Source organism: Abramis brama (genome assembly GCF_963993115.1).
Source record: "Abramis brama genome assembly, chromosome: 1".
Taxonomy (NCBI): Eukaryota; Metazoa; Chordata; class Actinopteri; order Cypriniformes; family Leuciscidae; genus Abramis; species Abramis brama.
Window position 1 is genome coordinate 44672831 of NC_139963.1, and position 19476 is coordinate 44692306.

Below are 19476 nucleotides of genomic sequence, written 5' to 3' on the forward strand. Positions count from 1 at the left end.
AGTCCAACTAAAGCAAACACCCATCGCTATAATGGTAACTTACAATTTGTGATTTTCTCCTTCAGTGATTCTGCTTGTTAACATCAGGTGTCTTCAATAATGCTCAATCATCACTAAAATAATCACTTAATTATCTCATTAACTTTAACACTCTTGAGTGTTAATTTAACACTCATATTTTAACACTTTACACTCTTGAGTGCGACTCATATACACTCCAAGCCCCAGGAGTGTTAATTTAACACCGCTCCATCTGAAAGCAGGTGATGGTGATTTACTACTAATCAAGGAACCGGCTTTACTGATGAGATGCGCATAACAATATCGTGCGATATATCGTGTTAAATTAACACTCAAGAGTGTTAAAGTTAATGAGCTCATTAAGTGATTCATTGAGTGATAATTGATCAATATTGAAGACACCTGATGTTAGCAAGCAGAATCACCAAAGGAGAAAATCTATTTTTTTAAGACACCGTTATGGTGATCAGTGTTTGTTTTAGTTGGGCTCTTGACCCTTAAAGCATTAACTTTAGATTTTGTTTGGCTGTTGTATCTGAGTTGTAACTCTCAGATGAACAAAGAGAAAAGGTAATCAGGTGGTGTTGGTTATGATTTGATAATCATAATTTGACCATCATGACATGATGTGCAAAGCTATGTACATATTCTAATTGCAGTGACAAGTTTTGTATTTGTTAAACCCTGTTGTGCTTCTTGTCTTCCAGCATCTGTTTTTCACTAGATCATCTGGGGGGATTTTATTAAAACCAAGATGCTGCTGATCATTGAAGCTCTTATCATTTTAGCTGCTTTAGGACAGGTAAGCTTGTGTTCTAGTATGAGTATTACAGACATGAATACTGATGATGTGATCATTATGATTCCTGTTGCTGCAGGATCACAGCGCTGCTGCTGATGAAGGACAGATATTTCGATTGGATATGGCACCGAATTCAGTTGATGATCAATATGATGGTTGTACTGTGAAAATGGCAGACCTGTTGAACACAACATATCTAGAGAAGGAAAAATCGACCTCAGCTGAATTTAATAAGGCTTGGCAAGAAGGTGAAAAGAATGCAAAGAAAGCAGAGGATAACTTGCAACAGATTCACTCTGTCGCCATTCATGTGTACACTAACACTACAAAGCAGGGACACTACAAAGCAGGGACATTCAAGTGGCATTCACTTCACTTTCTGTTAACAGAAGCGATACAGATTCTGAAGAAAACACAAAATAGATGCTATGTAACTTATCGTGGTACAAATATTAAATTTGATGTTCAGAGCAAAGAGGTTCGTTTGAGCTCATTTTCATTCTCCTCTCTTGATCGTAAAGTAATACAGGGTTTTGGAAATAAATCTTGTTTTGAAATCTACACTTGTGAAGGTGCTGATGTAACAGAATACTCAAAGTATCCTGATGAGAAAGAGGTGCTGATTCCTCCATATGAGAAGTTTAAAGTCACTGCTGTCAAAAACAGAACAATTCAGCCTGATCTCTGGTGTGAGACTGTGTTCGTGTTGAACAGCACTGGAAAAATAAGTGAACCAAATTGTGCATTGTTAAGCAGTGGAAACCATGCTGCGTTCTTTAATGTTTTACTAATTTTGCAAATATTGTTTTGCGAGCAGGTAAACACTTGCAGATTTTACATGTTACTGAACTTTCTTGTCATGATTAAAGTGTCATGAAATGCAAAGATATTGAGAGATTTAATGTCTTTTATCTTCTCAGATAACAGTCTGTGCTTGCAAAGATAACATTGCTATAAGTTTATTTTTTGTTTAGTCATTTTGGTTCCACTTTGCTTGAAAAGTAAGACATATCATATGTGAGACTTCCCATAAATCCTGATGTACTCGTTACATCATAAGAAGAATGGCATCTACGCTAATTTTAGTGTCTTTGTTTATCCCGACCCAGCCAGCACAGCCATGTGGGGCCCAAATGGGTTTGACCTGGGCTATCTAACTGGGGCCCAGCCAGTTTTGCCCCCAGTTTCCATGTAGGCCCCACATGGGTTTGCCCAGATTAAATGAACACTGCTTAGTGTGCACACTACAGGCTGTTTAATGTAACACTTAATCAGTGTTGGAGGTAATGAGATAATTAAGTGATTGAATAATGATTGTGCATTATTGATGAACACCTGCTGTTAACAAGCATAATCACTGAAGGAAAGAGAAACACAAGAACTACTTCCAGCCACAACCTTGGATGAAATCAGCTGAAGATAAAATACATCAAATCTCTCAAGATCTGATTAAACAACTCCACAAACAGCATTACCAGCTTCACTTATTAGTAACCAGACTGACTTTATTTCTGTCAGACGTCTTCAGAAATTCTTATTGAGAATTAACAGAGGTTAAGATGTTGATTATTTATTTTAAAATAATAGTTTGGTTTGATGTTACCATTATGGCAATCCGTATGTGCTTTAGTCGGGCTCTTGACTTTTTAACATTAGTTTTTCTCTGACAGCTGTGTCTGTTTGTTATGGCGAGAACAGCAAGAGAAAATGAAGTCAGATGCTTTAAGCTGATTGATGATAAGAATATAATCATCATCATGTAGTGGCTTAACTCACTGATATTATGTGTGAGGTTTATACAGGTAGTATGTTATTCACTTTGTTCTATTGTTGTGATTCTGCAGCAAGAGATCCAGCACGATTTATTATCATACGATTTATTGAAAATGTATGATTACCATTATGGTGATGAGTGTTTCCTTCAGTTGGGCAATTTGACTCAATGGTGACATGCTACATGCTGCAATGCATGCTGGGAGCCACAATAGTATAAAACTCATGGCTCCCAGGATGCTTTGCGGCATGTAACATGTCACCATTGTTGAGATTCATATGCTGATTCTTGATGTCTGTGTCTTAGGAACTACTTTTGGACAGTGAGGATATAAGCGCATCATTCTACTTTTTGTTGTTGAAAACTAGATCACCTGAACATCTTTGTTTCTGGTATTCTTTGCAACAAATTATGTGTTTTGGTAAACGCTGTTACAAAAACCACAAATAAACACAAAAGAAAGCTAGTGTCAAACTGCCCAACTAAAGGAAACACTCATCACGATAATGGTGACCAAACATTTTCAATAAATCGTCAACATCTAAACCTCTGTTAATTCTCAATAAGAACTTCTGTAAACGTATGACAGAAATAAAGTCAATCTGGTTAGTAATAAGTAAAGCTGGTAATGCTGTTTGTGGAGTTGTTTAATCCTCCTCTGCTGAGATCTTGAGAGATTGAATGTCTTATTTTGTCTTCAGTTGATTTAAAGGAGAACTCCGGTCAATTTTAACATTGAGCTCATTTTTTTGTAAATTTGGAGTGCTGTCAATATAGAGAACAACGACAAAAATCGGTGTTGCCTACACCGTGTTATCCTCTTTTTAAAATTTGCGCCCTATTGACTTCAATGGGGCATATTTTAAACCTGCTTTTACCCTCTTAACATCCTTGATGTGTCATTACAAGTGCACAGCCATGTGAGTGATTCCTTCAGAGTGAACACGGGTGAATCTGACTGCAGTAGATGTGAAAGATATGAATAAAAATGAAGTTAATTCGGCCAGCGCTCATACCTGTATTTACATCCTGTTTTCGGTTGAAGTCCAAAGTAGTCGATTGTCGAGTTCACGCGCGTGATCATAGGTAACTAAACATATGCGCGTGAACTCGACAATCGACTACTTTGGACTTCAACCGAAAACAGGATGTAAATACAGGTATGAGCGCTATTGAAGACTGTAGCCGTTTCTCAATATGCGTTCTTGTCTGTACTTGTGTTCTTGTGGACTTGTGAAACGTCATCAGTCGCTGCCCAAGTACTGTTCCAATTCAAAGTTCACATCTAGCCAAGTCCAGTTCAAATCCCCGGATGTGTTCTTGATCCGCCCCTTTTACCGAGGATGCACCGAGAGGTGACTTGTGCGAACTTGAGACAGCCAGGTATCCCAGAATGCATCTCACACCAACCAACAAGCGTCAAAAGCAGAGGAGAAACCCCACGTAATTTAAAAATACTGCTGTAATTGTGTCACAAAATGTAGTTTGTATTTCAGGCGAGAATGTAGTTGTTTAAAGATCAAATCTTTGGTTTATTTATAAAGATAGCGCCTATTTGAAATAGCACGTTTTCGGAGTTGTGAGAACCAGGCAATCGGACGCTTGGCGCTCATGTAGGCCTACCCCGCCGAGAACAGCCTTTCCTCAGCTAGTGCTGCTGACTTGCCGCTGGCTCGGATGTCTCTAGTCTAGTGGTTTAACATGAGATATAAATCGTCTTGTGTATATCTAACGGGCGATTTATTTATTTATTTATTTTATTTGTCTCATTAATCTATAATTTGTTCCCTGGCAAAACGTTAAGCTGAGGGCAAAGTGAAGTTTCATAGCTTTATTTAGTCTATTTAACTTTAACGTTGTAGCCTAGAGAGCTGACTTTTGTTTGACTGAATCGTATGCTTTATTATTGTATAGCTTCTTATACCTTTTAGGCTACTTATACTTGATCATTAAAACTGACATTTAACAAAAAAAGGTCATGCCATTTTATTTTATATATTTAAAACATATAAAATATTTTATTATAGCCTACATGTTGCCTACATTCTCTTCACTGTATGTACATATATAATAAAATAAAATGACACAACCCTCTTTTTGCTAAATGTTAGTTTTAATGATCAATATTATAATGTTTTTTATTCATCATTCATCAAGAGTCAGGGTTGTGCTTTATATTTTGTGTTGTTATAAATATGCAGTGAAGTGTAGCAACAATGACAATGACAGCCAGATGGTCTGAATTAGCGAATCCTGATTGTTTCTCTCATGCTAAAACACATATGAGCATGTACATGTTCATATTCAGAACGCGTTGAATAATGTGGCCTGGTAGCATGTCTCCAGGCGTGCAAGCAGATCTCGCTGGTTAATGTTTACCACGACTTAATGAAATAAACGAACAGGTCCATATTGTTTCTCAAACTATCACGTGGTGCGACAACACCCCTTTTTCTAGGTCTAACGTTTGTTCTTTGTGTACTGAAGGCAAATTAAAAGACTGACTCCTTTCAGTTCTCCAGAACTATCTGCTTCCCTCAGCATCAATTCTACGACGCCTCAGGCTGTAAGTAACTTGCCACAGAACTACATTTGTCTTTGCTGAATGCCATTTTCCAACGAACCCCCAACCCCTCACGTGGTACGGCACCACGAGAGGCAACTTAGGAGACATTCTAACACACACACACACACACACACACACACAACATCCTTTGGGTGCAACTTCATATAGAAATATGGCTCTTGAATGTATACCTTCCGATATGTATGTGTGATTAGTTTTGCTTTATAATAGAGGTGTGGTTTGCTAGAGTATAGTTTTGAATTCTGAAGGTTCATTGAAAGAAAATCCCTCAATAGTGTCTTGTAACTCGACCTGGTCATAAACTTTTATGACTCCAAAGCTGCAGCTCGTCCAGTTCCTCTGCACGCCAACATTCCAGACATTTCCACACATGTGATCCAATAACAATGCTATGCTAGTGATTATGAGGAAATTATGTAACCCTGTATTTCTTTCATGCAAAAACGTCATTCGAGGTGTCAATGTAATGGGAAAAACTTGTCGGATTCGAATCTTGACTGCAAAGTACAATAATATGCATTTATTCCAGGAAATACCATATTTCTAAATATGAATGTTATTTTTCGATCTCTCACATGAAAGTCAAAGTAGGCGTTTTCTTCACAAACAAAGAAACTTTTCCCGCTTCAGAAAAGAAGATCTGATTTGCTGTTGTCACAAAACAGGGCGTAAACAGATGTCTTTAAAAAGCAAGAGACCCTGTTTCCTCTCTCTGATCCCGCTCTCATCCCTGATCTCTCACCCTTCCTCCTCTTCTCCCCGGCGCAGCGCTTCTCCAAGGAACATCTGAAGAAGGCCCTAGCCTTCTCTATCGAACGAACGCATGTTCGAGTCGTAGCCGCCGTCTTTGCAACCAAGATTTGCAACCTCTCCCGAATCTGAACTTTCTCGGTAACGTTACATTCAGTGAGCCTTTCAAGCTTCCCGCGGCACCGGAAGACCCAGCAGAAACAGGATCGACACCGTCCACGCTGTCCTGCCTCAGTTTCAGCCTCACCAGAAAGAGCACAGAAACTCGCAAGTACATTATCTGATAAAAGCTGTTTTCCAGGTGTCTCGTGAACTTAGGTTTCTGTATGTAATAATTACTAGCTTTTCCTCTCACTCTATTTCTTTCTTTCTTTTATTTCATTTCATTTTATTCTGATCACGTATTTTCTTGTTTGGTTAAATGTTTATGTGTTTATTGTTTGCATTTTTACGTACGTTTATATTTGTAGCTCATATAATCTTTAGTTTACATTTATTAAAATCCATTTATACTTTTAACTGTCTCTGTGTTTGAAAACCCACCTTATAAATCAATGAAACCAAAGATCTAAGCTACAAAGCTCGTTATTATAGACTACATGGAGTAGTTTTAATTAATAAACTCAGAAAGTTTGATGTTCGTGGCCAGAAGATAAAACTTTCTTGGAGTTTGTAAAGGGATACCCCCCCTTCTTAACTGTAATAATCTTACATTTATTTGCTGGACGAATAAATGATGATCAGACCAGTTACAGAACAAGGTAATCTCGATAATTGATAAAATAAATGTACATGCGACTTATGAATTATGACCATGAGTTATGATTATTAATATTTCCAAAATTCCCTATATTCTTGAGCTAATTCACATTTACCCCGAGTCGTATTTGTTACAGAAGATAATCAATTGCGTTGCCTGAACCACATTTTGTGTGGCCATTATGTTTAAGATTTTTGAAAATGAAAATGAAAAGAGGCAGAGTGGTGGTTTATAACATATTTTGTTTTATTTGTAGCCTAGATATACATAAAAAGATAACCGGAGTAGCCAGAGCGAGCTGAGTGACGCTATCAAGTACGCCGCTGTTCCATTTAAGAATTATCGGACTTGCGTCCTCCCGTCCTCGGGAGTTCGTTCTCCTGAGTCGAACTTGTCAAGTCCGAACTACCAAGGACTCAAGTCCGAACTTTGCGTACTTGGTATTGAGAAATGGCTTGTGTCTGAAGTCAGTTGTAGTTCTTGTGTTTCTCTTTTTTTCTGTTCTTGTTTCTCTTTCCTTCAGCGATTCTTCTTGTTGACAGCAGGTGTTCATCATTAATGCCAAATCATCACTTAATTAATCACTTAAGTATCTCATTAACTTTAACTCTGTTTCAGAGTTATTTTAACTCTCTGTAGAGGGGGACCAAATGTTCTCTGAGCAGAGTTAATTTAACTCTGGAGATTTTGCTATGTAATAATTTGGCAGGGGGTCGAAATTTGGCACAACACCGGGCTCCGTAGTTTTCCCATTGAAAGCAACGGAGTTCCAAATTAGTCATAGAATGACGCCGAGGGGCGCCTTTGGCGTCTTCAGTGTGACGCCGGGGGCGCTTGACCATGCTTTAGTTTTTGATACCTTGGGAGTGAGAATGGGTTGATATTTGGAGAACGTTCTTATAACAAAATTCTGTTAGCTGGGTATCTATGACTTTGCCTAAATTAAGTATTTCAGAAATGTAAATAAAGTTACCTCTGATAACAGAACACTCTAAATTGTAATATGGACTCATGCACTTTCTGTAAAGCTGCTTTAAAATGATGAGGATTTCGAAAAGTGCTGTACAAACAAACGTGAATTGAATTGAATTGAATTTCTGAGTGGCTCAGTCCAAAGATCATCTGAGCCAATTTTAGTAAGAATTGGACAACATTTGAAGTAGTGGCGAAAAAAAACTTAATACTGTACTTTTCCAAATGGCCACTACTGTAATGGACAGAGTCATGTAAGGATGTTGAGTGTATGATGAGAGGAAACAAGTCTCCAGTTGCCTCCCCCTCCTCTTCTTTTTCCCCCAGACTTGCGGACATTCAGGGAAGAGAGGCGTAGTTACACTAACAGAAGTGAAATTACAAACAATAAATACACTAAATACATTAAATCATCCTCCCATTTTCACCAACAAATTTTGGGAACCCTGTATGATTCTCTTGAAATAACAATAGAATGACTGTTTATTAAATACAATTATCCAAGTGTAAACTTTTTTAAATGTTCCTAATGAGAAAAAAAAAAGAAAAGAAAAAAACAGACATAGATAACACTTGTAGTCTCACTTATTCACTATTGTATTTTAGAAGAGCCAGGAGGTGGCAGCAGCTTTTAAGTTAATGTGCTTTAGGTGTGTTGACTGCTAGATAATCTTTCCATGTTTGGCTACATTTTTAGAATGCTATGGTCTACCAGACCAGTTCTCTTGTGGTGAGCAAACAAAAAGAGCAAACAATTTTAAAAATGCACAAGATCGGTATCGGTCATCAGTCCTTTCAACACTCAAAAACATAGAATATTTTTCAAGTTGTTCCACACAAGTGTATTAAATGGTTCCTACAATCCACAATTAATTGAACTGAGGTAAAACAACAAATTATTAAAACAGTTATTGCAACATACTTCAAAAAGTTAATAGGTTTTCAGCCTGGCTTACATTAGGATTAGGCCTTAGTTTAATTAGGACATTTAAGTAGCTTTTATTAACTGCACCATAGAAAAAAACATCACCGTTGTGCATCTCGCGACAAAACAATGGAACTGACATATTTTTAAGATTTGTCAGTGCAAGTTGCTTTCAGTTAAGGCAACTCAAACACACATTTTAGTCTGGGACTAGGTTTAAGCCTTTTCTGTAAAATTGGGGGCCAATTTTGGGGCCTGATTTGGCAGCAATATTAGAAAAGATCTATTATATTATAAAAGCCTCTAGGAAATAACTATCTAGGCCAGCATATGTTCTCCTGGACATATGAAATTGTAAATTAGTAGATTTTAAACCACTGCTGAATTAACATGATACAACCTAGGTGTTATGATTGTAAAATTTGCCTGTGTGTACTTATAGTTTAGATTAAGTAAAACATGTTATTGACATTAATAATGAATGCAAATGTGTCACACATCTGAACAGAACAGTTTAGTTCAGTTTTCATGGACTTTCAGTTTGTTTTTATTTGTCATGTTTCTTTGTAATAATTAATAATGAAAAAATGGTTGGTTACCATCATTATTAGTTCATCCATGTCAGCTGTGTTAGTTTAATCATCTTTTTATGAGTGTGTGTAGGTCTCCTTATCCTGCACTTTTTGTCCAGTCATGTTAACACTACAACTACCTGCTACACTACCTGCTACCTATATTAACACTACGGGCCCTATTTTAACGATCTGAAACGCAAGTGTCAAAGCGCAAAGCGCAAGTAACTTTGTGGGCGGGTCTTGGCGCTGTTGCTATTTTCCCAGCGGGATAAATGACTCTTGCGCCAGGCGCAAATCTAAAATGGGTTGGTCTGAAGTAGCTTCATTATTCATAGGTGTGGTTTGGGCGTAACGCGAAATAAACCAATCAGAGCGTCATCTCACATTCCCTTTAAGAGCAGACGCGCTTTGTTCTAAAGCGGATTCCTATTATAACGGCGGATTTGCCAGACGCGCGCCAGGAGCGGTTCACAGCCAAGGAAAGCAACGCTCTCGTCAGGGACGTTGGGGATGGAGAAACCCACCCAAATTAACTTCGGTTAAAAAGGTGTATGATAATTTGGGTAAATGTGTAAGCTAGATGTATGCTTTTATAATAAATTGTCTATCTATCTATCTATCTATCTATCTATCTATCTATCTATCTATCTATCTATCTATCTATCTATCTATCTATCTATCTATCTATCTATCATAATAATGTATGATTTGCAAAAATGAAAACTGCTGCTTCTGTGTAGATGAGAGAATCAAAGTGTATGCGCGTTGTGCACACGCTACATTGATTATGGCCAAGCATGGGCCCTTAAAATAGCATATGAATAACATGCGCAACGCGCCACTGACTTTAAACTATTTTTTTCCTGGTTAGTGGCGCAATTGTTTTCTAAACCTGCAAAATAGCATGAAGGAACGTTTGCGCCGGAACACGCCTCCTTTTTTGCGCTGAACCGCCCAGGGAGCGCAAGTTCATTCCCTAGTTTAGCGACGTGCTTCTGTGGAGGGAAAAGCGCGCTTTGCGCGGGTGCAAAATAGGAATGATACATGCGTCAGTGTACAAAGTCAATTGCGCTGGGTGCAAGATAGGGCCCTACAACTACCTGTTGGATTATAATAAGTTACCCATTTGAATCTTCATCGTATGTGTCTACGTCTTCCTGTCTGCATGCACCCGTAACACAGGGAGGTTTGAGGCAGAATTTCAAAGCAAAAAATAAATAAAAATAAATATTTTTATATTTATTTCCTTCAAAATACTCACATCCAATGAAATTGAAAATACACAAAATAAATGGTTGGTCTAACTTAATATAATTATGACACCCATTTCCACACATTTTAATTGTGTTATCTCAACTTAATTAAGGCAAATGGAACACAAGAGCAAAATGCATCTTTAACCAATGAGAACACATAATTTTCATTTGAATTATCATGTGAAATTTACAATTTAATAAACTATTTACTCTTGTTGAGACAATTCATTCTTAACCACTTAATTTAGAAAACCAGAAATATTTTGTTAACCATTACCGTTAAAGTTAATTGAACAACTTTAAATTTACTTAAAAGTTTAAATTTATTTACTTTAAACAAGTGCATAATTACTGACATTTCTATCAAAATTTAATTTAATGCACAAATAAAATGTTCTCAAAGCGAATGTAACTAGTCAGTCTCAATTTTAATTTCAAGGCAACACACAAAAAATCTCCACACACACACAAAATAAACAAAAAATCATCCAAGAAAGATGATGAACGGTATTGATATTTCAATGTATCTGCAAGTAATGTCTGTTAATCAATGCATTGCCAAATTGATAATTTAATTTCGAGAGAGAGAGAGAGAGAGAGAGAGAGAGAGAGAGAGAGAGAGAGAGACCAATTTGTACAATAAGCTACAGTTTTGAATACAGTCAAATAAAGTCACCTTTATTTATATAGTTATTTTTACAATGCAGATTGTTTCAAACCATCTTAGTGATAACAGGAAATTAATGCAACAAAGGTTGTTTTGATCTAGAAGTATGTTATTGAAGTCATCATTATGATGATCAGTGTTTGCTTTAGGTAGGCTCTTGACCCTTGACTTTTAAACGTTCGTTTTTCGTTGGCTGCTTTAATTGTATGTTTATGAAAATCTATTTGTTTTCAATACTATCAGTTTTGAAATATTAGTTTTAATACTGTGAGAAATAGGAAAACAAACATGTGCTTAGTATTAAGCTACACTTTCAAAACTAGTAGGCCTATTAGAAGATCAGAACAAAAATCCATTATTTCCAGGATCAATTAAATCCAACTATAGCAGTAGTGACAAAAACATTTCAAACACTGAACACAATGCACCACAGCAATGGGAAGGCCACAGCTACTACCTTTCTTGCATCAAGATTTAGTCTTTTGAATCCACACACGAAATAGTTCTGTCAAATTCTGTGATTGTTTCTCAAGAGCGCGAGCCATCACGCTGTGTGAGATACAAACTGAACTGAACGGAAAGCCAAAACATCCCACCACTGTATGGCCAGATGATATGCAAACATTCTCGGCTGGATAAAGCAGCAGTGTCTTGCTATAAAGTTTTGATGGAGACGGAGATTGTGGTGACTGATGTGCGCTCTTGACACATTGATCACATATATTTATGCACCGCCACATTTTAGGACATTCACATTGTTTCCACAGACATTCAGGAAAATGTTGTAATCTGTCATGTTTATGTTGTTGTGTTTAGTAATTCTGAATGTATCCAGGTACTGTAGTAGGGCCATAATGCAGTCAGGTGTGCAGTCAGCAGAAGTGTGAATGGTTCTGATTAACATATGAATGAACCACCTCAAATTTACCACAGTACCTATTGGATGAAACCACAACTTTTAAGATTGAAAATCATTTGTGATTGGCTTAAATATGTGCTGCTATTGGTTAGCCTGGGCAACTATAATATAATTTAGAGTAAACCCCTCCATTTTTGTATTATATGTAATACGATTATGGTTCATATTAGTCTATGAAGATCATTAAATGGTAACTAAACCCTAAAGCAATTTTTTTTAGTTAATGATCTGTAAGACTGGGGCTCAGATCACACTACATTAACGGTACAGTCTTCTTCGTCAGAAATCATGTAATTGGTGATGCCCCTCCAGAAGTCCATGTCCTCAGCCAGTACACTCCTACACAACAGCTGTAAACACAATTCCAGACAATTTTCTGTGCTGCCATGAACAGTCGTTAACCAGAAACTTCCATGGCATTTTACAGTTTTTTAAATCCTCTACCCCTGAAGTTTTCTTATGTGCTCCTAACTTTTTCAACTTACGATAACATATTTGCTCCTTAGGCAAAAAGTAAACATCAAGCCCAGGGGTCATATTCTTTGCATTCAATACATTCCCAGTTACCACAGAAATCTCTCATGATTTCCCTGAATGACTCATCAGCTCTATAGTAATCAAAATATTTGATGAAAACATCCTTCTCAGTTAGTTTGGATCATTTCCATTTGACCTAAAGGGCAAGCAGATCTATGAGGAATGCTGTGTCTGTAAACACAATTCTAGACAATTTTCTGTGCTGCCATGAACAGTCGTTAACCAGAAACTTCCATGGCATTTTACAGTTTTTTAAATCCTCTACCCCTGAAGTTTTCTTATGTGCTCCTAACTTTTTCAACACTGTTAGACCTTACCGGGTTTTTTTACAGTAAAATACTGGCAACACTGTTGCCAGTAAAATACTGTTAATTGTACAGTTCTTTACTGTAATCTAGTTTGTTTCTGTAAAAATGCACTAAATTATAGTTAACTAATTACAGTTGCAGAAACCGACTGCCTTAAATTGACCAACTGTCATTTAAATGTATTAACTAAAATTTATAATGCATTAATAATGTGAGCAAAGTATTACTGTGAACTTCTTTCATTTGAGACCACTAAAAAACTATTGTACATAAAAAGATTTCCACTGGATCAGCAACTACACAGTCACTGCCTGTTAAATAAAGCAACATGCAGCAAATCATCAATGTTTGTAGATCTTCTCCTGGACTGAAGCACAGGCTCTACTCTTCTGCACAATGGTGACCCAAAAAAATAATTTTACAGTAAACTACTGGCAACAGTGTTGCCAGTATAAACCTGTTTTATAACTTACAGTTTATTACTGTTAAAATACATTTTGTGGGTGTGTCTTTTTTATCTTACACAGTTAACCCTTTCAACCCCTCAGGGAAATCCACACTACGAGTAAAAAGTAGCGATGCAGTGAGATAATTAAGGGAATATGTAAGTGATTGTAAGCAGAATCACTGAAGAAAAGAGAAACACAAGAACAGAAAATAGAGAAACACAATAACTACGACTGACTTCCAGCCATTACACATTATTACACTTTTTATTAACCAGTATGACTTTATTTCTGTCATACAGAAGTTGTTATTGAGATGTTTAATTGAAAATGTTTGTTTGAAGTTACCGTTATAGAGATCAGTGCTTGCTTTAGTTGGGATGCTGATGCTAAAACGTTAGTTTTTCTTTTGCTGCTTGAGCTGTGTTTTTGCAAGTCACACTTGTGCACACACAGTTTATGAATGACTGCAGTTATAATGATTATGATGACAAAATCATCATATTGTCTGTTCATTCACTAAGGAATTCATTCTCACTTATTCAGAGTTTAATCCTCAATCAAAAGTGTTACATTACCGCCACTGTGAAAACGCAGCAATAAGATACAATGACTCTTTTTTTTAACACATGATGCATAAGCAGAGAAACAGAGCTACACTGTGTTTTAGAAACACAGAGATATCACAATTTAGCACATGAATCTCAACAAAGGTGGCAATATTTCTTTATTATTATTATTATTATTATTATTATTATTCATGCAGCAGTGCATGCTGGGAGTTTTATATTATCCTGGAACCCAGCATGCATTGCGACATGAAACTTTTCACCATTGTTGAGATTCATACGCTGATTGTTGATATCTGTGTGGGTCTCAGTCAAGCAGGAGTAAAATAAAATTGAATGCACTATATGATTACAATATTCTTCAGAAGACCTGATTACAGAAATATTGACTTCATTTTGTAGATTCACAGATATATGCTAAATATGAGATAACTATAATTTCAATGACTATATACAGGAAAAAACTGAAAATCAGACATGTCCAGGATGATTGTGACATCATCACAAAAAAAAAAAAAACACCTGATCATCTTCCTCTTGACTTTTTCTTGCCATAACAAATGTGTTTTATAAACTCACTGTTACAGCAGTCAGAGAGAGATGAATGGTAAGAAGTCCAGGGACAAGAGACCAACTAAAGCAAATACTGATCTCCATCATGGTGACAACAAATTTTATTAATAACTAAATCTCTGTTAATTCTCAACAAGAACTTTTGTACATGTATGAAAGAAATAATCGTAAACTGGTTTGTAAACTGGTTTCACACTCAGTGTGGCTGGAAGTCAGTTGTAGTTTTTGTGTTTCTCTTTTTTCTGTTCTTGATTCTCTGTCCTTCAGTGATTCTGCTTATCAGGTGTTCATCAGTCTTTCAATTCACTCACTTCTTTATATTCAAGTGGACTATATTAGTGAACTAATGCAGAGAATAGTGAATGAGGGTATAGGGTGTGATTGGGAAAACAGCCTCTGAGTGTCGACTTTGAGCGCTGTTAATTCACAGTATATTCCTGTAGGCTACTTTTATTTTCTACGGTATATTACTGTTTTAATGGAAAATGGTATAATATTGTCAGAATTTTACAGCAAGGGTTAACAGTGAACTTACGATAACATATTTGCTCCTTAGGCAAAAAGTAAACATCAAGCCCAGGGGTCATATTCTTTGCATTCAATACATTCCCAGTTACCACAGAAATCTCTCATGATTTCCCTGAATGACTCATCAGCTCTATAGTAATCAAAATATTTGATGAAAACATCCTTCTCAGTTAGTTTGGATCATTTCCATTTGACCTAAAGGGCAAGCAGATCTATGAGGAATGCTGTGTCTGTAAACACAATTCTAGACAATTTTATGTGCTGCCATGAACAGTCGTTAACCAGAAACTTCCATGGCATTTTACAGTTTTTTAAATCCTCTACCCCTGAAGTTTTCTTATGTGCTCCTAACTTTTTCAACTTACGATTACATATTTGCTCCTTAGGCAAAAAGTAAACATCAAGCCCAGGGGTCATATTCTTTGCATTCAATACATTCCCAGTTACCACAGAAATCTCTCATGATTTCCCTGAATGACTCATCAGCTCTATAGTAATCAAAATATTTGATGAAAACATCCTTCTAAGTAAGTTTGGATCATTTCCATTTGACCTAAAGGGCAAGCAGATCTATGAGGAATGTTGTGTCCGTAGGCTTTCACCTCATGTGCCTTTGACTTTAAATTTCCTTTATTTCTTTGGCAATATTTAATAATTGACAGTACTGGATTTTTTTTTTTTCAAAGACAAACATTTATTTACACTTATTCACTGTTAGAAATTTTAGTGTGAAATTACAGTATATTCCAAGTTAATAATTGTATTACTTTCACAGTAATTTCACAGTAGGAATTCTCTTGTATCTAACTGCACTCACTGTAAAACCGGTTAAAAAAAGTTAATATAACTCAAAAAAATAGTTGAAACTGATTACATCAAAAAAATTAAGTGATACTAAGTAAATTTTATAAGTTAAAGAAACATCCTTTTTTTAAGTAACTGGTACTAGGCAATTTTAACTGATAATTACTTAATCTTACAAGTTACTATAACATTATTGATCAAGTAATTTTATAAGTAGTTTTTGGGTTCACAGCACATATTAAAATTAATTAATGATAACCTTTTTTTTTTTCAATACAATTTTTTACCTTCATAAAAACAGTTTTAATTTCTCAGTAACAAATTACTCACTTTATTCATTTTTGTAAGTTTTTAAATCTACATTATCAAGTAACTAAATTGCTACTCTTACTCTTTTATGAAGTAACCACAAAACATCAACAATAAATTGTTTGTCAAATGGAAATTCTCCAAAACAGTGCAAGGCCCTTGAGAAATGTTTGCTCAATGATTTACTACACTGCACATAATAACCTTATTAGCTTACATAAATCAAAGATATGATTACTACATCGTGAACTGCAGTGTACTGCATTGTCGTACTGTACGTTGAACAATCATACTTTAAAACACATCTGTAAGCTGTTTTCAAAAAACTAATTTCCTTGCTCTATGGTATGCACTAAAAGTGACAGAAGTCTAAATTTAAATGAAATTTCAAATGAAGGAGTACCATTGTGAGCTTTGTTCAAACACTGAGGTTACTCCACTGCCAAAAGCTCATTTTTAAGACTCAACACTCTGGGCCTTAGCTTCCCATCCTCCAGACCCATCAAGACTTTCTGGGTAAAGTCAAATGTGTTGGCCAACTCTTTTGGGTAACTTAGATCCAAGGCGTAAATTAGTCCAAAAAGCATGACAAGTGCATCAGCCAATGTGAGAAAATCTACTGAAAATCTACCAGGATGACATCTGAATGGCAAGTGAGATTGTTGGTAACCAAACAGTGCAACACTTACATCCCATGTCTTGAAAAAGTTGGAGTTGCAGATAGGTGGGGAGAGCACGGAGGACGGCAGCTCGTCATACATGGATGTCCACGTTTTCCTTCAGTGTAAGAATTAGAAACTTGAGTATGAGTATCTTGATTTAACATGGAATATAATCCGCACAGCCACACAATACTATGCATCGACTTTTTGATTTTCCGGTGAGAGTACGCTGTGCGCGTACTGGCTGCCGCTTCTCATCGTTAATTGTTGTTTTGTTTTGTTTTTCGTTTGTTTGTTACGTTGCCCTGGGCTTTGTTGGGCTTTTTCTGCTTCTCATTTACGGTATGGATTTAAACTACACTTCATTGCAACTGCATAACCTAAATCGTCCATCCCGGCTGGAAATCTCCACATTTGACTTATGTACTACTCTCGGAATTGCACGTCGTGCACATTATATCCATCAGTCTGCTAAACGTCGATGGTTTTATGACAACGGCTCCTTTCTATCAATACCTGTGATCCTGTCGCCGAGATCGAAACGTAACCATAGTTACCATAATGATGTGACTCTCCACCGCGCCAGGACTCTCATACCACTAACCAGAGATGCGATCTACTCGCCAACGCATGTTCACCATCGACACAACTGTGCTCTTTTGAACACTCGTTCCCTGACTGGCAAGGGTACACTGCTGAATGAAATCACAACTGAGAGAGACCTGGATCTACTGTTTCTGACTGAAACCTGGCAAACACCTGATGACTTCATTGAATTGAACCTTTTAACTCCTCCTGGATATAGTTATCTGACAAAATCTCGACTTAGTGGCAGAGGTGGTGGTCTGGCGGTGATTTTTAAGAACAATTTTAAAGTGACTAAATATGACATTCTTGATGCTCCTAGTTTTGAATGTCTATCACTTCAACTTGCTGGCCCCGCTCCGCTTCTGATTTTGTTGATTTATAGACCTCCTAGAAATAATCCACATTTTTGCTCTGATCTGACTGAACTTCTCACTCTCGCCTTCGCCCGGCATGATAGAATCATGATGCTAGGTGACTTTAATATGCATGTTGATTCTGATTGTATTGCTGCAAAAGACTTTTTGTCTGTTTTGGATTATTTTGAAGTATCTCAGCATATTGATTTTCCAACACATTCTCACTCTCATACACTTGATCTGCTCTGTACTGTTTGTATTGACAATGTGCATGTTCAGGGTCATAATCTGGGCATCTCTGATCATAAACTAATTGTCTTTGACTTCTCACTTCCCCTTGTAAAACCAAAAACTAAAACTACCATATCTTACCGGAACCTGAGATCTATAACTGTTGACAATTACTCTGCTGCTATTGCTGTCTCTGCTCTTCCTTCCGCACTCAATCTCCTGAGTCCTGATGAGATAGTTTCAACCTATGATAAATCTATTGGTAATGTCTTGGATGATCTTGCTCCATTAATAACTAGAACTGTCCCGTCTACCCATTCATCTCCTTGGTACACTACTGAGCTTAGAGTTCTGAAAACAAAATGTAGGCGCCTTGAAAGACTTCACAAAAAATCTTCCCTTCTTGTCCATGCCATGGCTTTTTCTGATTCAGTACTGAAATATAAAGAAGCACTTAACATTGCACGCTCTAACTATCTTTCTACTGTTATCAACAAAGCCAAGTGCAAACCTAAAGCTCTTTTCTCTGAGATAAACAAACTAGTCAAACCGTCCTCTATAGCTATTGCTGGGTCTGCTGATCTCTGTGAAAGCTTTCAGTCTTTTTTTCTACAAAAAATTTATAACATTTATCAATCTTTCTCTTCTATTGCCACTCCCCATTCAACTCCATATTTGATAGGTTGTCCATTAGACACTTTTCTACTCACAAATACATCTGTGGTTGAAAAACTGATTATCAAATCTAATTCTACCTCTTGTGCACTCGATCCTATTCCAACATATCTTCTAAAAACTCTTTTGCCTTCACTTATTCATCCTATTACTCACATTATTAACAGATCTCTTGCCACTGCCTATGTCCCGCTTAATCTGAAAACAGCGGCCATCACTCCAATTCTCAAGAAGTCCGGCCCTGACAACGCCATTCAGAACAATTATAGACCGATATCGAACCTCGCTTTTGTTGGCAAGCTACTTGAGAAGGTAGTTGCGGCACAACTGCAGTCACACTTAGAGAGACATAATCTATTTGAACCACTACAATCTGGTTTCCGTCCATATCTCAGCACAGAAACAGCTCTTTTAAAAGTGCTAAATGATCTCCTTTTGGCTTCTGATTCTGGTGCACATAGTATCCTGGTTCTTCTTGACCTCATTGCAGCATTTGACACTGTGTGCCACTCTACACTTCTTTCTCGACTGTCTGCAATAGGTATCTTCGGTGGTTGACTTCATATCTATCGGATAGACAGCAATTTGTTAGGATAGGTGAGAATCGATCCCGTACTGTCACTACTTCTCATGGTGTACCTCAAGGTTCTGTACTTGGTCCTCTTCTATTTCTCATTTATTTGCTGCCACTAGGCCAGATCATCAGACGGCATGGTCTTAACTTTCATAGTTACGCTGATGATATTCAAATTTATTTCACAATTAACCCCAACTCAGCTTGTCCACTCGCTTCTGTTATCTCCTGCCTTCAGGAACTTAAAACATGGATGTCTGATAACTTCTTACAGCTTAATGCAGGGAAAACTGAAATCCTGCTAATTG

The 19476-nt window shown here is 36.8% G+C and overlaps 2 protein-coding genes across 2 annotated transcripts in view; both read left to right on the forward strand.

Annotated features, from left to right (window-relative positions):
• Positions 1 to 19476, forward strand: part of LOC311081323 (junctional adhesion molecule-like) — a gene marked incomplete at its 3' end in the record, with an annotated part of 93297 nt that overhangs the window by 11353 nt on the left and 62468 nt on the right.
• Positions 580 to 19152, forward strand: LOC311097434 (uncharacterized protein; the record flags this gene model as incomplete). The annotated part of the gene is made up of 5 exons (XM_084137093.1): positions 580 to 823; positions 900 to 1640; positions 17968 to 18181; positions 18353 to 18491; positions 18762 to 19152. The coding sequence occupies exons 1-5, from the start codon at positions 776 to 778 to the stop codon at positions 19150 to 19152; spliced, it is 1533 nt and encodes a 510-aa protein (XP_083993219.1). The 5' UTR covers positions 580 to 775.